Raw genomic sequence first — 23757 nt, forward strand, 5'->3', positions numbered from 1 at the left:
TATACTTTCTACTCCATTTGTATGAGAACTGAAGATGCTTATCAAAGCGAAATGTATTTTCAAAATATGAAAACGTTTTGACATCGGGTTGTTTAATATTTCGAAATTAACTTTGAAGTTTCCACTTGTTTCACGCAAAAGAAGTGTTGCTGGAATAATGATGTATATTTTGTGAAGAAACTGTTTTCATTGGCAAATTCTACTTTTCACATACTCACGTTACAAATACCAAAAAACTTTTTACTACAGGATCAGGCTGGCTTGTGATCAGGAATATATATTTCGCCCCATGGGCACGTTTAGTTCCTTACAATTAAAATGATTTTAAAAACGTCTGAAAAACAACAACAGTTAAGAAGCCCTTTCTTTGTTGTTTTTCAGACGTTTTTGAAATCATTTTATTGTGTTTACCGTAAGGAACTGAAGATGCCCAAGGGGCGAAATATATACCCCCGATAAAAAGCAAGGCTAATCCTGTAATATAAAGCTACTGCTTTTTTAGTGTGATTACGAAAGTTACAGTGATCGCTGGGTTGGCATCTGCAGTTTTGGTTAGATCCCAGTATTTCAGTTTTTGAAGTCATATTACAAATAATAATGTTTATTCAACGAATGAAATACATTTGTAAAAAATGTAAAAATCTGTGCACGTGGTACAAAAATACGGCCGGAATTCGCCACACTCGTTGCCAACAAACCTAGGGTAACATATGGTAGTTGTAATTGTAAAAGCTTATATTGTGTCCTGATCTTCTAATGAAAGTGTTATCTGATAATCGGATGAGCGAGCGCAGGATCTACGTCTCACTGTCGCTTTCGAAAATTTCTGCAACACATAAAATATTTGTTGTTAGCAAACAGATGCCCACACCGATTGGGCGATCTAAAAGTCATAAAAAACAACACGAAGGTGCAGTCATTGGGCAACTGATTTGGTGTTGCTGAGCAATACAATTGAAACTAGAATGAACGCTCAACGAACCTCTAAGCTGCATTATGACGTTTTAATGACTGCATGCATGAGCGAGCAAAAAAGGCAGCCAACAGATGGCTTGGTAATCTGCACCGTCGATCGACCAGATATTTTTGTGGATGCACGGAGAGAGGCAGATACAGTCACAAATTGAACACAAGACCATAAATCTGAGTCTATAAAGTGCCCTATCTGGACTACGTATAAGGTAGTAAGGGTAATAGACTTTTTAGGCATGGCGGATGAAAGTGGTGAATGCGAGGATGTGGATTTTAAGGAGATGTTAGCCGCAGAAAATCTCCACGACTTGATGCAAGAATCAACCAATGTGTTTCTTTCCGAGTGCAAGTAAGTACAAAGAATGCTTATTCACACCACTTTTGTTATAGTTTCGCTTTACAAGAATCAAGGCCGAGAATCAAAAAGCGCACAACTTAATACAACTGCCAGTTTTAGTATTAGGTGGCACACCAGACATGCCTTGTCCAAGGTTACGCTTTGCACGGAGCTACAACCGTATTTAATACAGAAAGAGCTGTCAAATGTTATCGTTATTAACGGTCATATACGAGGCACTCGTGAAACCTTTTAGAACAAAACCTATTGAAATTGTGAACAAGGCAAAACATCCGCAAAGTTCTCATGAATACAACGGAAGCCGCTTTTTTTGTAAACGTGTGTTTAGTTTTAGGGCCCAACAACGGTAACATAAATGATTTTGATTTATAGTTTATACCAGCAGAGACATATTAAGGAGTAAGGATTACTAATTTCTGTCTCATCGAGATCGTCTGATTCTGGTGGGGACTAAGATATTTTTTACGACAGAAGTGGGGCATGGGCACAAAAATGAATAAAAACAACTGGTTTAAATATTCTTCTGAAAGTCTTTTCAATTGTTCCTGAAACACGGAATTACTTTATGTATATGCAACCGCTGCGACAAAATCGGAGGCATCTACGTTTTGCAAATAATATTCTACAAAAAAAAACTCAGAACAAACCTCAGAATAATGTCAGAAAGCCTCCTAAGACAATGATTAAAGTTTAAATATTAATTTAGTCTGTAAGGTATCGTGTGCAAAGATTTAAAATGCTTCAAGTTAGGAGGTTTGTTACACTGCACTTCCCATGTGAATAGCGGGATCTTTACAAAATCTCACAGTTTGCCGCAACCCATGCATAATAGAAAGGGGCAGCAACGCAATCAATTCCAGGCTTGTCTTTATGACCTACGACGCCAGATAATGACCTTCACAGCGACGCGCGGGTGTTCCACAGGGCTTACATCGCGAAGATTTGTAATGGTGATAACACACTCGTAGCCTGGCACTTCATTTGCGTAAGTGCCAAGCAGTAAAAGGCTTGTGGGGCGTAGGATGTTACGGTTATGCTGGCCATAGAACCAGTCAAAAACTGAAGACATAGCTATGCTATGTTAAACGAGTCAAGTATCATCATCCCACAGCAATGGTGGGCAATTTTTCAACTTAAAGGGAGAAATTATTAAAAATTTGACAGGCGGCCAACAAGCATGCGTCTTTAAATGGGATGAATTTTGTTTACGAAACAGTTTATGGACTGCGTTGACACCTGAAGGCAAAAAATGTGCGCTAACTTTATACTATAGTGCAGTAGGAACCGTGTTCTCAAGCGACATTAATTTATTCAAACCCCTGATGGTGGGCCAGAATAAATGACCCAAAGGTCCAGATTCGGTTTGTATGAGTCGCAGTTTGCTAGTTTTCATACTCCATGGGAGACATGACTTTGAACATTGTGTTTTTTCAACATACTGGATTCAAAACCGCAAACAATATTGAGCTGGCAACGTTGTGTTTTTAATCAATACATTACAAGAATTCACTAACCAATGACCAACACGCCCATTCTCCAACATGTGACCTGGCCTGTTCTCTCTACGCCTGTATTTATTTTTCCATGGTGTTAGTGATTAAAACGACTCCCCGTTTGACTCCACGGTCAATGTCAACAACGACTGTTTTCGAGATTAAAAACGCACGCTTCACTTTGCACGGAGGAATCGACTTTGTGTCGTCGGGGTCAGGAGTCAAGGTCCGTTGACGTAACAAAGGGGAGCTTGTGACGCCAAGCGCCGCATTAGGCGGAGTCGTAAATAAACAAACTACACGCGGGGCGTCGGTTATTTTCGTTGATGATTGGAGTTTGCAATTGTGTTTTCCCGTAAAGCGTTATTATTTTTTGCACAACGCGCAAACCTAATCGATGATGTTGCTTTTGGTAGAAAAAAATAACGACAGACGCGTGCAAACGAAAAAAATTAAGGAGCCAACGTATGCATCACTTTCTGTCATCCAAACTGCTGTTTACTTAATTACTATAACAGATAGCAGGTTTTTTAACCGCAACAATCGGAAAGGTAATCCCGATGTGCAATTTTTAGTACAAAAGTCGGAAGCTTTTTACAAAACCAGACAAGGCCGCTTAACCCTGTTCGTCTTTACAGGTGGTTGCCTGTAGTTCACCTAATGGACGCGCCGGCGCTCCTTGCATCCTCAGTAAAAATTTAAACAGTAATGTTTTTTTCTTTTCCCGAATTTGCGCCTGTTTTTGTATCACTTTGCGTCATTTACGCCTGATGAAGCAAAGGTTACACGCAAAAGCTCGTGTACTTTATAATATAAAAGTCAGTCTTCTCAAAGAGTGCCAAAGCAGAACAATTCAGTTGCACACATAAGACTGATACGGCACATTTCATAATGAGTTTAAATGTTGTTTGCAGGAATGGCAACGAGATGGGGATTCGTTCTTTGCTTCGGTTTTCCCTCCCCAATCTTGCCAACGCGTGTGACAAGAATGGACAGGTGGGTAAACCGTTTCAGTTTAGTGAACACGTGCGCCTCTTCATTTGCTTGTTATATAGGTGTTGTACTTCAAAATCCTTTCTAGATTGCTGATGTAAGGCTGAAAGGTCATGTACGTCTTTTGCTTTTGTTGATTAACCGTTACGCCATGCAGTGATTCACAACTTTTTTTGATTGCGTATCACTTGGAGGTAAAACAATTTCGACGCGTACCACCTAGTTGAGTGTTACAAAGTAACCTAGGGGATGAAGTAACGAACATTTTGAGATCACTTACAATTTTTTCAATTTGCACTATATTCGCAACTTACGGAAAGGTGCTCGCGTACCACCTGGAATGCGGTCGCTTGCCACTAGTGGTACGCGTACCACCGGTTGGGAAACACTACGATACGCAAATAACAGGAAAGTACTTCAAAACTAATTACGACAGATCAAAGAATCAAATGCAATTAACAGGGCAACTGCAAAATCGAACGAAACTGCGATATTACGTATAATGGCTAATTACCATACACAAAAGACGTACATGACCTTACAGCCCTTTAGCAATCTAGAAAAAAAATTATTGGAAGTAAACGTCAATCTCCTCGTCTGGACACAAACTATGCAAGGTACTGCGTACGCCGATAGTGGTAACTGTATATTATTACGCATCCAGAACACAGCTACAAGTAAATGCAATTGCCATCGATTTCTTATGACAGAAGCAGTTGTTCCGTTACGTAAAACCTTATTAAAAATCCATAAAACTTAGCTACTGTAATCTATTTATTGACGAAATCTCAAACCTGACCAATGAAAAATTGATGTGTTATTTTGCCGCACCCACATAACGTTGGCAAAGGTGGTAAATTGACATCACACGGAAAGTGGGAGACATTGGCTACACTAACCGAGTGTGACGTCATAATACTTACACAACGTAATTGATGTTTGCTGTTGAGATTTTAAACCACAACAGGGGGTTAGCTTAAAATGGGATTCGACTCAACTCTTGGAAATCATATCTTAGAACGTTATACGAAAGCTATATGTTTTAAAAAAAGGGCCCGCACAGCAAATTATTTAGGCCCGCAGCATCTTTACATTTTAAAGATGGCTCGACGGTTGCTGTTGCGACATAGTGCAAAGTACCAAAAAAATGTTGAAAAAATAATCAAATAATTTGATAAAAAGTTCCAAATTCGCAAGGTTTAACAACATTATAAACAGTACAGGAGTCGAAAAATCTGACAGTCAGCAGCTAGGGAGTGGTTGTCGACCCTGGTTCAAAAGATGCGATTTATTGACATTCTAAATCTGATATTGCAAGACGAGCCTATAATACCAGTAATATCATGCAAATAGCCACTACCAAGTTATGAAGTAAATTGTAAACTCGATAAATTATCAATGAAACAGCGACATCGACCTCTTGTGGGGAGATAGGCGAGAGTCCGAGTCCAACCTTGCCGCCAACGCAAAGTTTCATCGTGAAATTGAAATATTGAAGGAAGAAAGTCCGAGTGAATGAGATTGTCGGCAGTAGATTTGGCGGGAAATAGTTTTCAGTGTGTTTTTATATTGCGTTTTTAGAGCAAAATCATGATCAGAGTGCAAATGTGATGAATTGGAATTATTCAAAATAAATGGTTTTGGTTTACTCACCAAAAGTTTTTGCCATGCCCCAGGGGTACACCGGTCCGAACCAAAAATAAGCTGCATTTTGAGGCCGAAATTGAATATGTTTCAGAATCTTTACCCGATTTAGTTCGTATATGATGAAATTTTTCGGAGAATAAATTCGTGTGCAACTTTTTTATAGCCGCACTGGTCCGTCTAACACCGCCCAATACCACTACTAATCACTTTTTTGTAAAAGCATTTAGACAAAGCAGAAATATTCCACTGACAACTTCGTTTGGTCTTGGGATTGTTGAACTAAAATTTTTCTAAAAAATCACTACTAGTACTGACCTAGGTTATGGCACAATCGTTCAAGATATCTAATAGTGAGAATATGTATATTTCTACCTGTGCGCATCGTCGGTATATTCTAAACACAACAAGCATAAAACGATTAGAAGTCTTGGAAAATTGTGCAATAACCTAGGCCACTTCTAGTACTCATTTTTCGGTAACTTAGAAGCAAGCACGTTTGCATGAGAAAACTACACGTAGAAGTCCAACATTATCCCAGTACAAATCAGATAAATATAATTTCGTTTCAGTCTGGTCTCAGTCTCGCTTGTTCAACCGGAAATATTGCAGTCGTAAAAGCTCTCGTCCAATCAGGGTCAGTCGACGTCAACTTTCCCGACAAAGAGGGAAATACGCCGCTTATGATGGCGTCACAGGCGGGTAAGTCCCTGCGAATAGTTCAGTAATTTTTTGCAATAAAACCACTGCAGTCATGTTATTTATTATGAATACGGCTGCCGACGAGATTCGAACTCACGATCCACAAGTTTTTGCTTACATTATGGTCCAAGCACGACGGTTATGACACCACATTCTATTAAAGTCCTCAAAAATGTTGACATTAATTGCAAGATTCGGGGTTACTTTTGGCTTTCTTAGAGGTCAAGTATCTAATTTTCACGACCAAACACGATGGACATTGAGACCAAGTTCCTATCCAACCTTGCCATAATCCTCTACACCCAATGATCGTTGTTAACTGCTTAAATCAAGAACCTGTCGTAACTTAAGAAAATCATTAAGGTTTTGACGAGATCGTCCGTTTCTTTCTGTTCCACATGCATGGAGAAGCGGACGTGAACGCACAAAACTGTTCGGGATTTACTTCCCTGATGAAAGCTGCCCTACATGGGAGGTCGAATTGTTCGAGACTCCTTCTAGTCGGCGGTAAGTTCGTTTAAGTTATATTCTATACGCGGCTTAATACGCGGATTTCTTGATAAATCCTTAGATTTCAAAACAGTGGTTCTCAAAGTGGGTTCCACCCCCCTAGTGGAATAAAATACGGACTTGAGAGTAAAAAGATGATTGGGGGCTCTTAAAAAATCAAATATTTCATGACGGAACCTGGAGTTTCTAGTGCTTTGGGCGCTGCTGTTGAACTATTGGTCGTAGTACACAAACACAACAGGAATTAGGAAACACTTCCATTAACTCGGCAAAATGTTCCCACATTGATTAATTATGCATTGGGGCAGAAACACAAGAAGAAAGTTGCGACGTCAATTCCACGGATAAAAGAAAAACACACAGTGCGATGTGGACAATATTTTCGCTTTATCGTTGAAAAAAAACTAAGGAACGCCACATGATTTTGCGTGTCCTCCGTATCAGATTTCATCAGTGCCACTTGTGATTGACAACGCTCTTAACGACTAAATAAAGATTTACGTTTAATTGCGCCAGGACGGGTTATTCGAAAAAAAATAATGCAACAATCCCTGACTGATGCATCCCAGTCACATTAATTTATTTGCAACTGCAAAAATGCCATAAGGTTCACAGGCTTCGCAGCCAAAGCATTGCAGCCAAGCTGGCTATCAATGCCTTGGCTGCGAAGCCTGTGAACCTTATGATCAGAATATTGGAGCTGTGATCGCCATATATAAAGGGCCTGAGCAGTGGGGCGATCCCGCCTTGCTATGCGTAAGCATGGCATTACTTCTGTGGAAAAATGCCATCACAAATATTTCAGCAAAATTAAAAATTGTCTTGAAATGTTATTACAGCATTCATGTTTTAAGTGCAAATTTGCAATTTGCCTGGTTTTGGGGAGAAATTACGTAAGCAGCCATTTGTACAGAAATAGATTGTTAGGTGGACGTTGTCTACCAGGGTTTTTGTTGGGCACAAAGTCCCATGAGGTATAATGCATAATGCAGACGACCTCTTGTTCACACGCAATAACCTATCTATAAATAACGGCACGTCTTTCTCAAGCAGGCCGAACAACGCAGCTATTCAGGGACCGAAATACTTTCCAAAAACGCCGCATTATATTGGTGCCTTGCTCTTTTTGGTATCTTTACTCTAAATAGGTCTGGTTGCACAATTAAGTAAAACGATTTTTATCAAATGCCGAGGGACGTGTTCGAATCCAACCGGACCCGACTTGTCATAACACTATGTTTTCTGATAATCGAACCTTATATAAATCGTCCTGTTATGAATTCAAGGGGCGGATGCACTGAAGCGTGACTGGGGGCGTGGCATGCGAGCTGACCAATGGGCGAGCTTCTGCGGTATGAAGGAAACTGCCACTGTGATTAGAAACGTGGCAAAATGTACGTTAAGTAAAGGCGAAGTTGAGGAACTGCAATGGGAAAGAAAGGTACGTGGGAAATTTTGTGGCAATCAATTATGACGTCACAGTAGATCGCTGAATATTTGAATTGTAATTTGTGCAAAGTTTTCAAAGCTTTTTTTCGTGATTCTTTGTGCAAGATATTTCCGCTAAACGTCGCATTCTTTGTAACCATTTAAAAAACATGTAACAGCCACGTGATCACCAAAACCAATCGCAGAAAACATACGAAGCCACGTGATTGCCCCAACCAATCACGAGAGCGCTAATCCCGCCAATTGTTTTGCAGAGGAGCGCAGCGGCCGAGTTGTTGCAATGGGTGGAGACAAAGATAACACGTGCTTTTAAGCTTAAGCAGAAGGACAGAAGCGCAGAAGCCGGTGCTATGTACCACCTCGCTTCGAGGGCTTATAACATGCACAGCGCACTTTTCGTAGTCAACTATCCCAGCAAGTAAGTGATCCAGCGACAACAGTAATCAATAAGAAACTACGATTCTCTAACAGCGCCAGACGGAATTTTTAAGCAAATATAGCGGAAAAATGACAAACGCCTAAACCGGATTCCTAATGCTTAAATTTCAAAAGTACATTCCGTATTTGAACTATTTTTCTGAACCGACGAAACGAACAACATAGTTTTTTAAGTTGCTCGAGATGCTTTGTCCGTCAACTTATCGCTTGTTTGAAACTATTTTATCGTGACTACGAACAGAGTTGGTGAAATTCGCCGGAAGGAGCAAGAAGCCGCAACCTACAACATTAGAACGGTGGACGATCACGTCACTGATGAAGAAAGACTTGTCGTCACAGTGACGTTGCCCGAACGTCACCAAACTCGACCGCCGCCGCCTCAAAGCACTCGAAGCTGCGGTGACGTCACGAAAACAGTGCCGGTGGTGAGACTGACTCACGCCTCACCAACCTCACAACGTAGACCCCGGAGACCCGCAAGGGACCACACCCGCCTAATTGTGCCGAAACCTGTTTACAAAAGAAAAAAGAGCTAAGGCGCCCACAGGTGGGCTGCAGAAAGATTTGAACACACCGCACGAGGCGATCGAGAGCTGCGCCGCGGGAAATATTTATTGTTGCGTGCAAAACCTCCGTATCTGATATGGCAAACAAACTTGGTCTGGAAAACCCCTCATCAGCCCCCGAATTACTGAGTTCCTTAGATTCAGCGTTGCATGGAAGGGACTTCACATGGGACTTCTCCACATTCCTCCATCGTAGATATGGGGTGACGTATTGGACGCAAAAATCTCAGTATAAAAGGAGTTTTGTCATCACCATCTGGTCCGCTTTAGCGCAGGCGAAACCAAGTATTTTTAAACAACAATCACTCGCTCCAAACACAATTGCCCGAAACTGAGTTGTTGTTTCACCCTGGTATATAATATAAAGTAATGCATTTTTTCGTTCGTGACCCTTTGCAAAAACATAACTTGGGTGCCAAAAAAGTAATTTGAAAAATACCCTTTTCGTCTGGTGTTTATTGTTGCAAGGCGAGACGTTTTCAATCCATCCACCGTCCATGTCACAAAACTTTAGGATTTATGTTAAAGTACAGAATGGTTATTGACCCAAACTTCGTGAACAACACAACTCGCGTTAAACAATAAACGTGATCGCAATCTGTTAGCATGTTGTTACAGACAACGTGAATAACCGGGGGGGAATTTAAGATTTCTACCACTGGTAGTGATAACATGCCCCAAACATATTCCCGTGGTAAATAAAAATGCATAAGTTACCGCAAATGTATCTAATGTTCACAATTTGCTGAAGTATAGAAAACAGTCGGAAATGAGGACTTAAACTTGGAAAATCCATTTGGCGAAAGATAACCAGAGGTAACCAGAGGACTTCATGTAATTACGAGACAGGTTGAAGATATGGTCGCTGTGGTTTGCACACATTAGGTGATGGTTCATATTTGCATCCGACACACTTCACAATATCCTGCCCACGTTGGAGGTTTACAAAGTTAGCTTCGAAACATCTTTGATCGTCGAGGAAAAATCGCGACTTTAAAGTCGTTCCCGATTTGTTTTTAACGCAAGATTTTTAAAAATGTCTAAAAAAACGTCGTTAATGTTGTGTGAAAAGGACTGGGTTAACAATCGTCAGTGATGGCCTAATCACGTAAAATCGATCGTGTAAAGGTATTTTCAGAATATTACCGACAAAACAGAGAGTAAACCGTTAGGTGTCGCTGCTATCATAACACTTCCGAAGAGGGACCGCAAATTCTGTGAAGAAACAACATTTTAAACTACCACGGTTTAGGTAACATAAGAACGACCAGTTTTAAGTTATTACGACACTAGGCTTACTTGGCAAAAACCGTCATACCCAAAACCGCAACACGTATAACAACAACATTGTGACATCACAAACGTACCACCAAAATAGCTCAAACGGAAGCGAAAGACATATTCACATGAAAGCCTCATGATTTTGTAAGGGTTTGTCACTTCCGAATGGCAATAAATTTTACCTCGACCAACGCCACGCTTCGGGAACTCCCCTCTACAGGGTCCATTCACAAAAATTGAATTCCCAAATCTATGACAACGGTGACGAGGCAGAATTCGGGGAAAATGGGAGAAAGTAAAAACTATGGGTAGGCATCTTCGGGCGACAGCAAAATTGTCTAAATTTCGTAAAAAATCGGAGTTTTTCTGAAACCTGCAATTCACACAGGAATAAATGGGCACCGCCTAAATCCAAAATGGTGCAAAAAACTCAATTTCTGTACAAAAACTTTCCAGTTATCGTGTGGTTTATAAATATCGTTTATGGTTTAAATATATCGTTAGATAAAAAGGTTTACAGGTAAAAAAAATACAACTTAAGATAACCAAAAACTAGCTAATAAAGCACTAAAATCTCTAAAATCAACAGTACCCACGTAAGAAAACCGCGAACACGGAATACGTAACAAAATTAGCCCCTGACCAAGGCAGGGTGGTAGCATCAACTTCCTATAATAGCCGCGTCGACGACACAGCACAGAAAACAACAACGCGGCGAAATCCTTTCACTGTCGACATCATCAACCCATTGAAAAGCACATCACGATCTAGGCCAATCCGGCTAAATATACCCGCATGTTACGCTCGCTTAATGCAACTGCCATAAACCATAATATTTGGCGTACGCACGGCCTCCACACCCTTCGAAAAACGCCAGCTTAGGCTTTGGAAGGGCGATGGCCGTAAAATGATGTCAAAATGCGAATTGGTTTGCGGTCTAGGTTTCAAGCACACTGTTTAGTTATTTATAGAAGGATGTCATAGAGTTTGTTCTAAACTTATCGCCGGTGTGTGATAATTTTTAAATATAAACACCACCGGTAGTTGTGCGGTTTCGAATGAAATATTAAACACACACTTTAATCATTAGATCAATTTTTGAATGACCTATGTAAAAATATCGCACAGTATTTGAGATTTTACTGTGACAGACAATTTGAAATGTTCACTTTGTGTCCAGTAATAAAATATCAGTCAGAATTGAGTAAATATATTTTATTTAAACAAACGACAGAAAAAGAAATTCAAGCTTTTACAAATAAGTGTGAAAATTACTAGGCCTCATGTCAACGTAATCACTTGGCGGGTAAGAAGAGGATGACGCAACCGCTGCGTCACTGGCCGTCTCGTCAGAGCATGATGTCACAAATATATTAGGCACTTCGTTTTTGGACTTCCATTTCTCAGATTGGCAAACAGAAACAGAAGAAGATTGGTCGACGGCGTTGTCTTGGCAACGATCGACGGCGCATGATCGTCTGGTAAAACAAAACGTGGCGTCATCACAATGACGTCACAAAATATCACATATGAAGTCACATACATGGTTTTTGTCACAAACCACAAAACAGCAATTTTCTTCTGTAGCACATTCACGCCACTTTTTTACTGACGTATTTTTTCATGACGTCACACCAACCTGGCGCCAATCCAGGCAATGTGAAGAAGTTCAGCTAGACTGAGCAATATGGAAAAGCCGGATACAGCGTACATGTAGCGGAAGAAGACCGTTTTCTCGCGGGGCCGGCTTACGAAACAATCGACTGTGTGGGGACAAGGCCACTCGCTACAGTGGAACACCTCCGGAACCGTCCACCTGCAGCGGTGTTTACGGATTAGAAAAGTATTCTGGCGTTTCACAAGTGTTTTAAACTAAACTGAAATTAAAGATGGCGATGAAAGGCTGAAATTATGCAGATTCTCCAACCAGTTTCTTTCGGTAGGTTATTAACTAACTTTCCTCTTGAACGGAAAATAAGAACTTGGTAGTTAGCTATTTTAGCCGTAACAAGGACATCTCTGTGTATTACGCAGTTGGCAATCGTTAATTAAACATAATTTATGATCGTTTAATCGGTTGGCACTGGTAGGTTTGGGCATGTTAAAGAAGAAGGGCACAAATCCACGGGTGTACAAGCCAGGTTTACCAAACCCAATGGGCAATTGCAGAAAGTTGCAACTGGGGCACAGCGCGCCCTGCAAAACCCCGTAAGTCCCCCGATACAATATTATTACGTCACCTGTAGAGATAGCTTGTGAACTGGAGCATGACGAAAACGCACTCAAGCACGACGCGCACAAATATCTGCATCAGGTAGAATCGCCAAATGAGTCGAGCACGTGATCTGCGCACGTCCGGCGGGATCACGTGACCGGTTAGCAGCTTCCACCGCGCATGCGCGTCACGTGACACTTTGCCTGCGAGAAAAAGTAATCTGTTCCGATTAAAAAGATAAACAGATTTAAAAGAACTACATTTTATTCAGACGCTTCCGTTGACGGCAACTTCCACTTCAAATTGAGAGCGAAATTGCCGGTCGGTCCTGGTTTAGCGTGTGTCGCCGAACGCATGCAATATGTGGACTTTTGTTTTTTCCAAATACTGACCATAGTTTTCTTTCGCAAGCTACTGTAAGTTACGGTGTTCGTCAGTTTGAACTTAAAACCCCTGCGTCGTATTCCTATTTCAAAAGAAATTTAACATTTTACTCAGGTCAGCAAAAATCCCGATATTCGACTCATTTTAAAACCCTTAAAAATAGTCAAAGGCAACATACTCTAAATAGCCATCAGTTGCCTGGGAAAGCGTGTGGCGGTTTTCTCCGAATCCAACGCATTCCGGGGCGACACATCCGACGCCGAAAAGCCGTTTGACACCAAAACAGACCGGGTACTTTCCGCAGGGGCAAGTTACAAAATACATTGAGAGATTCCTAACTGCACGCGACAATGGCGACGCGTGCGAAAATGCGACTGCACGCGAAAGGAGCGATTTTGTTGCTTGCTCCGGCTCGCTACACTAAACAAACAACAACAGGTTTGATTGTCATTTAAACCGGTATTGTGAACTTAATAGGAACGCAAGAGGAATTTGCGAGACCTTGTCGCTGACTCAGCCAAATTAAGCGATTCATTTTCAAAGCCCACCCGCTTTGGGGTCGGAAAAGTGGAGGAGGAGGTCAAAACTTTCTACATTTTCCCTCCTTGCCGATTGCGCACCCGAAGAAAGGGGTTTGAATGCGTTGAAGAGTGAGACACTACGTAGCTGTAAATGGTAGGTGGCCTTGGCCGTTTCGGTTGCAACAACTTTATGCCAGTCGTGTTGCTATTGGGAATTACAGTTTGTCCTGCGGTTGCAATAGTTTGAATCAGGGATTCTCAAACTATATACCGCGAGCTCACTTCATTTGGCCAAGTATAATTCAGGCGCCTCTAAACAAATTAGCATTTGAGGCAACGAAGTATTTTTCGCGTTTCCACTGTTGCTTGTTGGGGTCACACACAAATTTCTTTTTCAAAATGGGGTCGGCGAACAAAAAGTTTGAATTGCCTGAGTATTGAAACATAGAGTTTATCTTAAAACGCTGTAAGTTTACTCGCAACCAACTAAAGCAATACCGTGGGCCAAACAGTTATCTAACATTTTTACGTCGGCAATCTCAGAAGGCCGGTGGAAGTCTTCTTGGATCTCGGAGTCGGGGAATTCGCTTGTTTACACAAAACCGCTTTCGGTGCATAGCCGTCAAACCAAGTTGCACTGTTTGGTGGAGTTCGAATTTCCCAATCCCACAGCTCTAAGGTTCTGCATTGCTGCTTTGAACGCTTGCATGTTATTTTAAACTGCGATCCCAGCAAATAGATACACTTTTTTGCTTTTCAGGGTAATTCCCTGTTTCGAAGACGGTACAAAGGGCATGGAATTAATGATGCGTAACTGACGTTGTGGATCACCGAGTTTTGTTGAGCTTGCAAGCATGCGGATAAGGAGGCACGCAACTCGTTAAAATTGGTAAGTACGATTGGCTGCTTCATTTTTAACTTTCTTGTAACTTATGCGTATTTTACCCAGCGTAAAGGAATGGTTTTTCCATAAATCTGAGGCCAGCTCTTCTGGCAAAAACTAACGATTTTTTTGCGGGAATAATTGAAAGTGATGAAGGTTGTTGCACAAAGTTGGCCACTCCCTCATGTAGACGATACGCATCACTGGCATCGCACTCAAAGCATTGCAGACAAGCAAAGGCGGCTCTTATGGCTGAAGATGTTCACTTTGTTTTGGAAAAATATGTTACGCAATAAATGACATCACTGGCTTTAGCCATTTCCGGGAGAACACAACACGAAGAAACTGTGTTGCAATAAGTTATTAGAAACGTTCACTTTGTTAAGTCCATAAACAAGTTTATTTGAATCTGCACTAAATTTCCTTTCTTACTTAAAAGTTGGTGCAGTGTTGCAGATTTAAATTTTTTTTATTGGTTTGGCAATTTGAGTAATCTGGCATAATTACGTTATGAAGAAACCCTGCATGAATCCGACTCTAAGCCGTTCTATATAGAGACGAGGCCCGTTTAACTTTACTAGAAATTGCCTTTAAATAATCGCCTCTATATATACCGTGTATAACGGGCACAACAGAATAGATCCCATTTTGGCTTTTCTTAAAAAATCTAATTATGAAGTCGGGTGTATTCCCTTGCAAGGGTAGCGCCCACAACCACACGTCGTGTTCATGGCTTAGGAGAAAAAGCTTCGCGACCTGAAACGTCCAGGATGCGTCGAAATTCGAGACGCAAGCGGATTGGCAATGCGGGTTAATAAAATTTTTCACAAAACAAGGCGATTTGTGGCACTCGAGTTAAATGCGGGGCAGTTTAGGCCGTTTCGACCTTTTCCAGGTATTGAGAAACGAGAAAATAAATCCGCGAAAAAGGTGACAATCTGGAGGAAATTACGCGTGGGATTTCGGCGTTTTTTTTTAACTGCGGGTCCGCATTAAATGGGGTTATGAAATAACTGATTCCGCTATAACAAAGGTATGATCAGGTGCAAAACACCAAGTGCTGAGCATGTATCACGAAAGATGTGTACCATAGTGGCTATTCATTATATGGGGTGTGTCTTTCAATCACACTGGATGCACAGACCTACAGTGCCAATCTTGACAGATGGCAGCTCAATATTCTATTTTATGAGGTGCTTTTCCAGCTGTGTCGAAATTCATTAAACGCTAGACTTCATGAACTGGCAAGCTTTTGCATTCGACACAAAAACAAACAAACAAAATATATGCAATCGCGGGCCCGTTAATTCAGGGCCGGTGTACCGTAACGATTTGACGGTGCATTTTCGGTGCGATGTGCCAAATATAAGCACAGCTTTTTAAATATACATTCTTTACGGTACGCTGCATCAACACCCCGTTCCAGCAACAAAAATACACAGGCCTTGGGGAAAGGGTTTTACCTCTGTGGTTTACTGTGGAGTCCTCTTTGGCCCGTGTAGAGCATTTCTCATCAGCTGTCCCACCATCTACGCTCGTCTTCTTTTTGGAAACCTTAGAAATAGAAAAAAACATTCCTTAGCGGCCACGCGCGAAGCCAACTAACCTTGTTACAACACAGAAAAGCGACACCGCGCCATCGCGGATCACTGGTTACCTTACCACGTGCATGACGTAGACAAAGTACAAGGCACCGGGTACCGATACGGACAAAATCTGCAAACCCCACATTCGTACATTCGAAACTGGAGCGAAGTTATTGAAGCACACCTAAACAACAATGAGAAAACAACGGTGATTGCACGAAAATCGACCTGCTAATTTTGGAGAGCGCGCGTGGGCGGGTTTCGAAAGGTTTGGCCGCTCTGCTGTTTGGTTAGCCTGCAGCGTGGGTGTTAATAAACCGCTAAGACGCAACTTATTTTGTTTTGGGGGCAGAGTTTAGACAAGTTAGAATTCACGCCAAATTGCAACGGATGCAGATGGTTATGTTTAGCTGGGCAAATTTCTGGTGATGAAATTAATCAAAGCTCTGTGACACGTTTAGCATTGTTAACGCATATTAGGAATCATACACACTCAATCGTTGAACATTCAACCACGCTTACAAATTTTAAACCCAACTCCGAAAGAAGTTAATATTTCTGAAATCCCTTGACCCGCCCAAAGCAACACGGTTGGATTTTCGAAAGCAGCGAAGCATGACGGGTGAAAACAGAAGCGGCGTTCACGGTTGAGTGAGCGAGGGTAATCCCCGTTAGAGTAGGAGCTTTTCAACTTGGAAGATACTTTTACGCCGGGTCACAAAGTTTTTTCCACACTTGATCCACAAATAAGCCTATGTGACATAGAAATCTGTGCGAATATTAAAGTGACGATTTCGGGTAGTATTTCAACTCAAATATATAACCAAAAATAACAGGTAGTTGCCCTGTTCACGTATAACAATTAAAATTCGAACAGATTTCTGTTTTACACAGACTTATATGTGGGTCAAGTTTGGAAAAAACTTCGTGACCCGGTGTAGTAGAATTTTCCTTTCAACTTACGTTCTCACATCCCGGCTGTTTCGTGTTGCACGTGAATTCGCGCTGCTCGTCGCTCCAAACGTTTTCCCCGAATACAGTGAGAACGATCAACCTTGGGTAGAGAAAGGGGGTTACGTGTAGCCTTCGGCAAGCAATTAAAATCACACTGTCACTGTGTTCGACATCACATATCTTCATAACCTGCTCGCTGCTTTCACTATGTCATGTATGCCTTTAGCTCGACTAGAGATTTTCAAGACTAAACTTTTCTGCGTCACATTTTTCTAAATGCTTACTTTGTAGCTGACGTAGTATAGCTTGGGTCCCTGCTGCTGTTGCCTGTGAAGAAACTACTGCACTATATCGTTTCGCTTTAAAAGGGTCGAAACGACTTGAATGGGACAAGACAATCTTTTGGTTTTAGACGACGTGAGTATATAAAGAAAAATGCAAACTTGTACGTTACCTCAGAAGCAGAAGAGTTGCGACCCAATATTTTCCAAGCAGAGTCGAATTCTTGCTCAGTTTCAACAGCACGTCGTCCAGATATTTCCAAGACATTTTGACGAATGGCCCGAGTGCCGATTTGCGACGAATGAAACCTTTCCATTGTCGCATACGTTGTCGTGTTCCCCTCAATGAAGCGCATGCTGTCTGCTTTTCGCATTATCGTCGCCAGCTGTTCGTTACGTCACAAAGGATGTGCGCCATAGTGGCTATTACATCATAATTGGAGGTGTCCTTGATTTAAACTTGATACAAAAAGCAATTTTCCCGTGGTAATATGAATATTTCCTACGATGTACGAACCCTACGCGATGCGTTCAATTTAAATGCTTTTAGTTGGGTAACACTTCGAGTCTGAGCAGTGTTTCGCAAACTTTATTCGGTCACGGTCATTTGTTCCACATGTTACGCAAAACATTTCCGCCCAGTCGCAACCTTTCCCGAGGAAAGAAGTTTAAAAAATGCAATGAGACAGATAATAACTTTTGTTACGTCACAAGCACAACAACGTGTACAGTTGGTGAAACAGAGGAATATCGTGAGATTTTCACGATTCTTATCAGTTCCCGTCCCGTTTGTTCCACCTGCTGCGTTGGAGACAAAAACGAAAGCAAGACGTCACAAAATTTAATGAGAAAATCTCCCAAAACCTCATTTTCATCGGTAGGCATGGCAACCGTCCTCCCAGCGGCGCTGTTGTCAAGAGAACGCGGTTTGTAATTCGCGCAGTACGCCACAAGCTACGGTGAAGCGAAACCCATGGCAACCAAGCGACAATTTAATCATTAAACAGGCATTAACGATCACTGTCGCCAGTAGAAACCACACAATCCAGAAATACCCGCCGACGACGTCACAAAATTTTACAAAACCTCATTCAGAATTAGCCGGAAACGTGGGCAATACAATGACGCTGTAACCAAATCGGGTGTGATTTTGGACGCAAAGCCTAATACAATAGGTAGAGCGCAAACAACGGAATCGACGCGCTGATGGCATTTAAATAGAACTGCTCATTGACAAGAGCCTCGACGTCACAAACAGAGTTTCGCGGTCGATGATAGCAGGATCGGGCGGTTGTAGGTTCCAGTCTTGTCCCTCGCCGACGTTGGTATTCAAATCGGAGAAATACTACAAATCCCCCCCGTATTCTGACCCCGTGTTACAGCATGGAAAATCACTCGATTGAGAAAACAATGTACATGGCCTGGCCTTTAGGAATCCTTTAATGCCAGTATGCATATAATGGGGGTGGCCCACAAACCTTCGACCCCGCATGAATCAATATTCGTAGCTCTGTGCGTTAGTTTGTGACGAGGAACACTTTCCACCTGAGCTACTGCTGCACTTTCAAGTCAAATAAAATCAACCTTAACCTTTGATGTATAGGCGCACGTGGAGGTGGTATGACGTTACTGCGTAATCAGACTTTCATTTTCGGTCACAACCGCACGCCATTTTGCAACAGATATTTTTAACGTTAAAATAAAACGGAGAAATCATTTACACATTTCGGAAAGCAGATTTGCATCGAATTTTGTACGGTTTTATGGATGCAGCACGAGCGTGTTGGCATTTCAACATCGATTTAAATCAATTAGAGGAATAAAATGAATTTCCCCCTATTGGAGGGGTTATCCAATCGTTACTGATTTTCTTACGAAACAGAAGAATTACGTACACAACCACCCTCACACACAAAAAAAATCAAAAAAAAATCCATTTTTTAAGTGGGAACAAAAAGGCTTAGGATTCTCCCGTACGTTGTCAGGCTTAGGATTGAGGTTAGTGTATGGCTGATGGGGTAAGGGTTAACCCTGCTTATCGGGGAAACCCCGCCAACCCAGAATATGTTTAGAGGAAATGTGGAGTACAAAAACGGAAACTTTCAGGTCCTAATATCAATCGTTGGTCAATAAACAATCTGACCTGCTTATTTTGCTTTCACACTTAGCAATATTATGTAACAGATACTGAGAAAAACAATATGTAATTTACACTTCTCCAACTCTGCTTCGACCATAGCGCTCAACGAATTACACAAAATAAACTTGATGAAAAATCAATACTAATCATTTAATTTCTTCAATAAATAAATACTAATCATGTCGTCACATTCGCATGTGACCTGAAGGCTTTGCAGGAAGCAACGACATTTTCAATCTAAAGCAGAGAAAACCTCACCATGAGATGTATTGTCGGCTTCCGGATGCAAAGCAATCATCGCCCAACCGATTACAGCAAAAAGTGCTCGAATAACGTTGATGGCATGCCACTTGGTGATCGAGCTGTAAATAAATACGTTATATGTTTGTATACAAAGCATTGATCTTCCACTGACAACTTCGATTGGTCTTGGGGGTCTTGGCACTCAAAGTCTTGCAAAAAGTGATTACTAGGACTGACCTAGATTATTTCACAATCATCCAATATGAATACTTTAAAGAATATGTATATTTTGCCTTATACGGCATCATTAGTATTCTAAAAACAACAATCACAGAACAAGTGCAAACATTAGGGCTAAAATCAAACGCACACTTTCAGACATTGACGAGTATACGGAAAGTTTTATAAGTCCTTACACTTACTTGTTAAGATCCGCAGTCAAAAATGCGGAGGTAAGCGTCGAGTTTGCGGGTGTGTTGGCCGTCGCTAACCACTGATCAAGGCCTGTCAGACCGATGTTGAACATCATGGAGATGAAATACACTAGGCAAATATATCGGGATTATAACATTGACCTTTTTAAACTTTTTTTGAAACATCAAATCATGTGCAATGTGATTTAATGGATGTTTCTTATGTGTCAGAATAAAATGTCTCAATATATTTCGCCACACATGGGCACCACAGAAAAGAAAAAACTTATTTTAGTACGATGTAATGCCGCTAACTAAAATCCTTACATCATAATAGGGCGAACGACTAATATGGTTTCAGCCAAACGTGCAAAAAAACTTTTGAAACGTCTCTGTCAGCTGTGAACGTGACAAGAGAGTATGATCAACTTTTACAATAGGTTCGAAAATGGAAAATGGGACCAGATTAGGCCCGAAATCGCTCTTACGTTTGCGTCGATATTTCACTTTGTTTCCACGAAAACCTGCATAGGACAAAGATCTATTTAGAACGTGGTGACGTCAGTCACGTCACTCTCCTTTTTCTGACACAAAGCCTTGTTACGTCACAACCGCTTGAAACAATTGAATTTACATTTCCATCAAAATTTCGCTTTCGGGCTTACACACGCATTGAATTAATTTTCAGGTTCTGGTACAGGATCCCGAATGTTTCCTGAAACGTCATGTTAATTTCCTGCGACGTAGATTCACAGCTATATTTAAACTCACTGCGTTTTTGCGTCAGAAGTTTAGGAAATCGTGTAACGCCCTTCTACACTAATATTTTGTTGGCCTGAGGAATCACTCAAACTGCAATGGGTTTCTTAAATATGTTTGTACATTCGATAGCCAAAGTTCGACAAAATGAAAGTTCCACTAATAAATACATAAGTACCGCACCTAAACCGGAAAGAGTGGCTTGGGTATATTCTACAAGGGCAGACAATTTAATTTTGAATGTCTAACTGTTGTTTTAGGGCGTCTGAGTCCATGTGACAAAAACTGATGGGCCATCGAACCCAGCTTTAATGTCATCAAAAATATTTTGTGTGCAGGGACATTAAAATGTTTCAAACCAGGGGCTGCAACCTTTACTGTACCACGGACTGGTATTTTAAGGGATAAGTCATTGTAACCAAAGTTTTCTCCAAACTATGTCATGCATATTAATAACAAAACAATGATAGGGGCTGGATCAATTGTATATATAATCTGTTTTTAAAACTTGTCATAGTAGGATTATGATCATTGATTGATGTACTTGTATAAGTTAAAGTAAACTACTTACTTAAAACCATCCAAGCCTTCCCATCAATATGAAACAGTTTGGAGAAGAAATCTCTTCCATATTTTGCAAAGTTGAATCTAAAAGGTGATCATAAAAGTACAGTGGGCTTTGAATTGGTGCTTTTAACACATACCTGTCCATAGCAGAAATAAAACATAGGACTGTGCCAATATAGAATGCAGTTTGCAGTGGAAATGCAATGCTTTCATATAATCTCATAAACTCAGTACTGCCTTGGGCATTGAGAATGAAAGCAACAACAACCTAAACATAAAAAAATAAATGAGATGGTCCTAAATATAGGATTTGCGTATGTTTTAAATGTGTAATGAGCCACATAGGACCTACTCATAATGTAAACAAAATTTAATTAAAATACATATTTATATGGTGTAACTTTTTGAGTGTATGGTGCACATTTTATGCAGGTTATTAATAGTTTTTAGTTCTTTAACATAGATTTCAAGAACATCTTAGCACAACAAGAAATATCAATTTGCAGTACACAAAAAAAGCCACTTAAGCAACAATTAATTACCTCCCAAACAGCCAGGCCACCTAATATTCCATGTAGAAGCAAGGTAAAAAACAGGAAACCTCTGTGGAAGCTAAGGGCAACTTCAGATGACCTCTGTACAACAATTTGATCTGCATTGTCTTGCATAGTTTTTGCTGTGGAAACCTGCCTTGCCTCCAACCAGTCTTTAGTATGGCTTGTAAAACCAGCTGTAAATAAGTTTGTTGCGTTTAAAGATGCAAAGTTAAGCAACCTAATTGAACATTAAAATTGACACTTGACAAACTAATAAAGCCATAGTAACGTTTTAAATTAAATAGTGGCCACTGCATTGAAAAAAAATCTGTTCATTATGTAACTTTGAAACATATCACAACTTCGGAAATGGTTTCACTAATGTTGGTCTGGTAGCTCAGTCTTGTTCAAGCAACACTTAACACTTACAATTGGTCTGAACATAGACCTTGTCCTGTGGAAGGCTTGTTCCATTGTGCTTGGCAACACCTGGAAGTGTTGTCATAGAAACCATGTCATCAATTTTATCCACAGGCACCACATCTTCGTCACTTAGAATGTTTGTGATTGCATTTCCATTTGAAATAACTTGTGAAACCTCCTGTGATTGGTCCCTGTTACAGACATTGTGATTTGTCATTAATATTTGTGAACATTACATATCAATGTTACCAACTACCAACGTCACCCATCTTTTTAATAAAACCCACTAAAATCATGTAACAACGTTTAGTATTTTCTTCCTGAAATCCACTGTTTTCTTTGTTGTGTGGCACACAATTACATTTAAAATTACAATATAAAATAACCAAGGCAACTAAAGTCATTTTAATACCTTGCTGGTTTCCGTCGACGTTGTCTTCTTTTGGGTCGTTGTTCACTTGTCTGTGTTTGTGGAACTTCAACACCAGCAGATTCACTAGAAATGTTATATTGGTGTGATCAATTCACTATGCACATATAACGTTTTTACACTGAAATACATCTGGATTGAAATTATCAACAGCAACACCAAGTTTTACCAATTGGATAAACATATATAACATGTATATACAAATACCTTGGAGTAGCGGGTGAATCTAAAGGGGGTAACTGTCTTCTTGGTAGGGGTCTTGCAACAGTTTCCATAATTGGTTTTATCAATAAAAGTGCAATAGTTCACTACTGTTATATCCTTTACTCCTAAAATATTATCATATAATATATTTTGTAACCATGTCACATTCAATAGCTTAATGTCTCCCCAAATTCAGTATTATTTTTTTACTTTTTGCCAAACTTACACTGTCCTATTTCTATTCCACAGAGACACAAACTTACAGATGAGAATAAGCAAGCAGCAATGTTATGCAACAGCGATTGGTCATCTTTATGTACCACAGTACCAGTACTACAGCAAAGAAGTTTCGGTCAAAAAGGGCAACTTTCCAAACCTGAACTACACTCAAACATTTAGTAAATTTGCAGATTTTGCGCCAACAACACAAGTACACAAAGAGTTTTGACAGGCGCGTACAAAGTTTGTTACAGATTTAAACAAATTTGGAAAGGACAGCAACGTTACAAGCATTACCAATTTACGACTGGGTCGATCCCATTCAAAAGGTGGAACAGTCCTGCTGTGTTATCAATGTTACCAGAACAGAACAAAAAAAACAATACATTTTGCAAGTTAAGCAACTTTCATTGAAATATTTATCACAACACGAAGCCAAAAGTATCTCCAAACAAACTATCCGTATTATTTCAAGCGGTTTGTACATACAAAGTGTGGTTCCTTCATTGAGGTTAAGTTGTTTTCAAATTTGGGGAAAGGATTAAAATTGTTATTACGTTTTTCAAATCTGTAAAACGAAAAAGGACGTGTCT

At 40.5% G+C, this 23757-nt stretch overlaps 3 protein-coding genes across 3 annotated transcripts; 1 reads left to right on the top strand and 2 right to left on the bottom strand.

Moving 5' to 3' along the window:
- Window positions 1-419: 419 nt before the first annotated feature.
- On the bottom strand, window positions 420-23072 carry LOC145914027 (transmembrane protein 237-like). Its single transcript, XM_083001803.1, has 9 exons — window positions 22949-23072; window positions 22724-22807; window positions 22318-22502; window positions 21895-22082; window positions 21490-21620; window positions 21357-21433; window positions 20036-20156; window positions 19629-19732; window positions 420-826 (listed from the first exon to the last, which is right to left on the bottom strand). Exons 1-9 carry the CDS (start codon window positions 23014-23016, stop codon window positions 798-800), a joined length of 987 nt encoding a protein of 328 aa, XP_082857929.1. The 5' UTR covers window positions 23017-23072; the 3' UTR covers window positions 420-797.
- On the top strand, window positions 1219-9095 carry LOC145913705 (uncharacterized). The gene is made up of 7 exons (XM_083001452.1): window positions 1219-1321; window positions 3738-3819; window positions 6033-6162; window positions 6526-6669; window positions 7959-8113; window positions 8376-8539; window positions 8801-9095. The coding sequence occupies exons 1-7, from the start codon at window positions 1254-1256 to the stop codon at window positions 9093-9095; spliced, it is 1038 nt and encodes a 345-aa protein (XP_082857578.1). The 5' UTR covers window positions 1219-1253.
- LOC145913707 (gap junction beta-2 protein-like) lies at window positions 10294-18012 on the bottom strand. The gene is made up of 8 exons (XM_083001454.1): window positions 17404-18012; window positions 16959-17049; window positions 16072-16179; window positions 15873-15963; window positions 12647-12824; window positions 12046-12222; window positions 11682-11884; window positions 10294-10340 (listed from the first exon to the last, which is right to left on the bottom strand). The coding sequence occupies exons 1-8, from the start codon at window positions 17553-17555 to the stop codon at window positions 10294-10296; spliced, it is 1047 nt and encodes a 348-aa protein (XP_082857580.1). The 5' UTR covers window positions 17556-18012.
- Window positions 23073-23757: the final 685 nt, after the last annotated feature.

This window comes from Ascidia mentula, chromosome 9 (genome assembly GCF_947561715.1).
Source record: "Ascidia mentula chromosome 9, kaAscMent1.1, whole genome shotgun sequence".
NCBI classification, from domain to species: domain Eukaryota; kingdom Metazoa; phylum Chordata; class Ascidiacea; order Phlebobranchia; family Ascidiidae; genus Ascidia; species Ascidia mentula.

Excerpts from the sequence above, each read along its gene's own strand:
- LOC145914027 (XM_083001803.1), bottom strand. The coding sequence starts at position 23,016 with ATGGAAACTGTTGCAAGACCCCTACCAAGAAGACAGTTACCCCCTTTA. Across the intron at positions 21,621-21,894 it reads GTGGCCTGGCTGTTTGGGAG|GTTGTTGTTGCTTTCATTCT; the intron begins GTAATTAATTGT and ends TTTTATGTTTAG. Across the intron at positions 21,434-21,489 it reads TTTATTTCTGCTATGGACAG|ATTCAACTTTGCAAAATATG; the intron begins GTATGTGTTAAA and ends ATCACCTTTTAG.
- LOC145913707 (XM_083001454.1), bottom strand. The coding sequence starts at position 17,555 with ATGCGACAATGGAAAGGTTTCATTCGTCGCAAATCGGCACTCGGGCCA. Across the intron at positions 12,223-12,646 it reads TTCACAAGCTATCTCTACAG|GTGGACGGTTCCGGAGGTGT; the intron begins GTGACGTAATAA and ends ACACCGCTGCAG. Across the intron at positions 10,341-11,681 it reads TTACGTTGACATGAGGCCTA|AATTTGCGGTCCCTCTTCGG; the intron begins GTAATTTTCACA and ends GTTTCTTCACAG.
- LOC145913705 (XM_083001452.1), top strand. The coding sequence starts at position 1,254 with ATGTTAGCCGCAGAAAATCTCCACGACTTGATGCAAGAATCAACCAAT. Across the intron at positions 1,322-3,737 it reads GTGTTTCTTTCCGAGTGCAA|GAATGGCAACGAGATGGGGA; the intron begins GTAAGTACAAAG and ends TGTTGTTTGCAG. Across the intron at positions 3,820-6,032 it reads CGTGTGACAAGAATGGACAG|TCTGGTCTCAGTCTCGCTTG; the intron begins GTGGGTAAACCG and ends ATTTCGTTTCAG.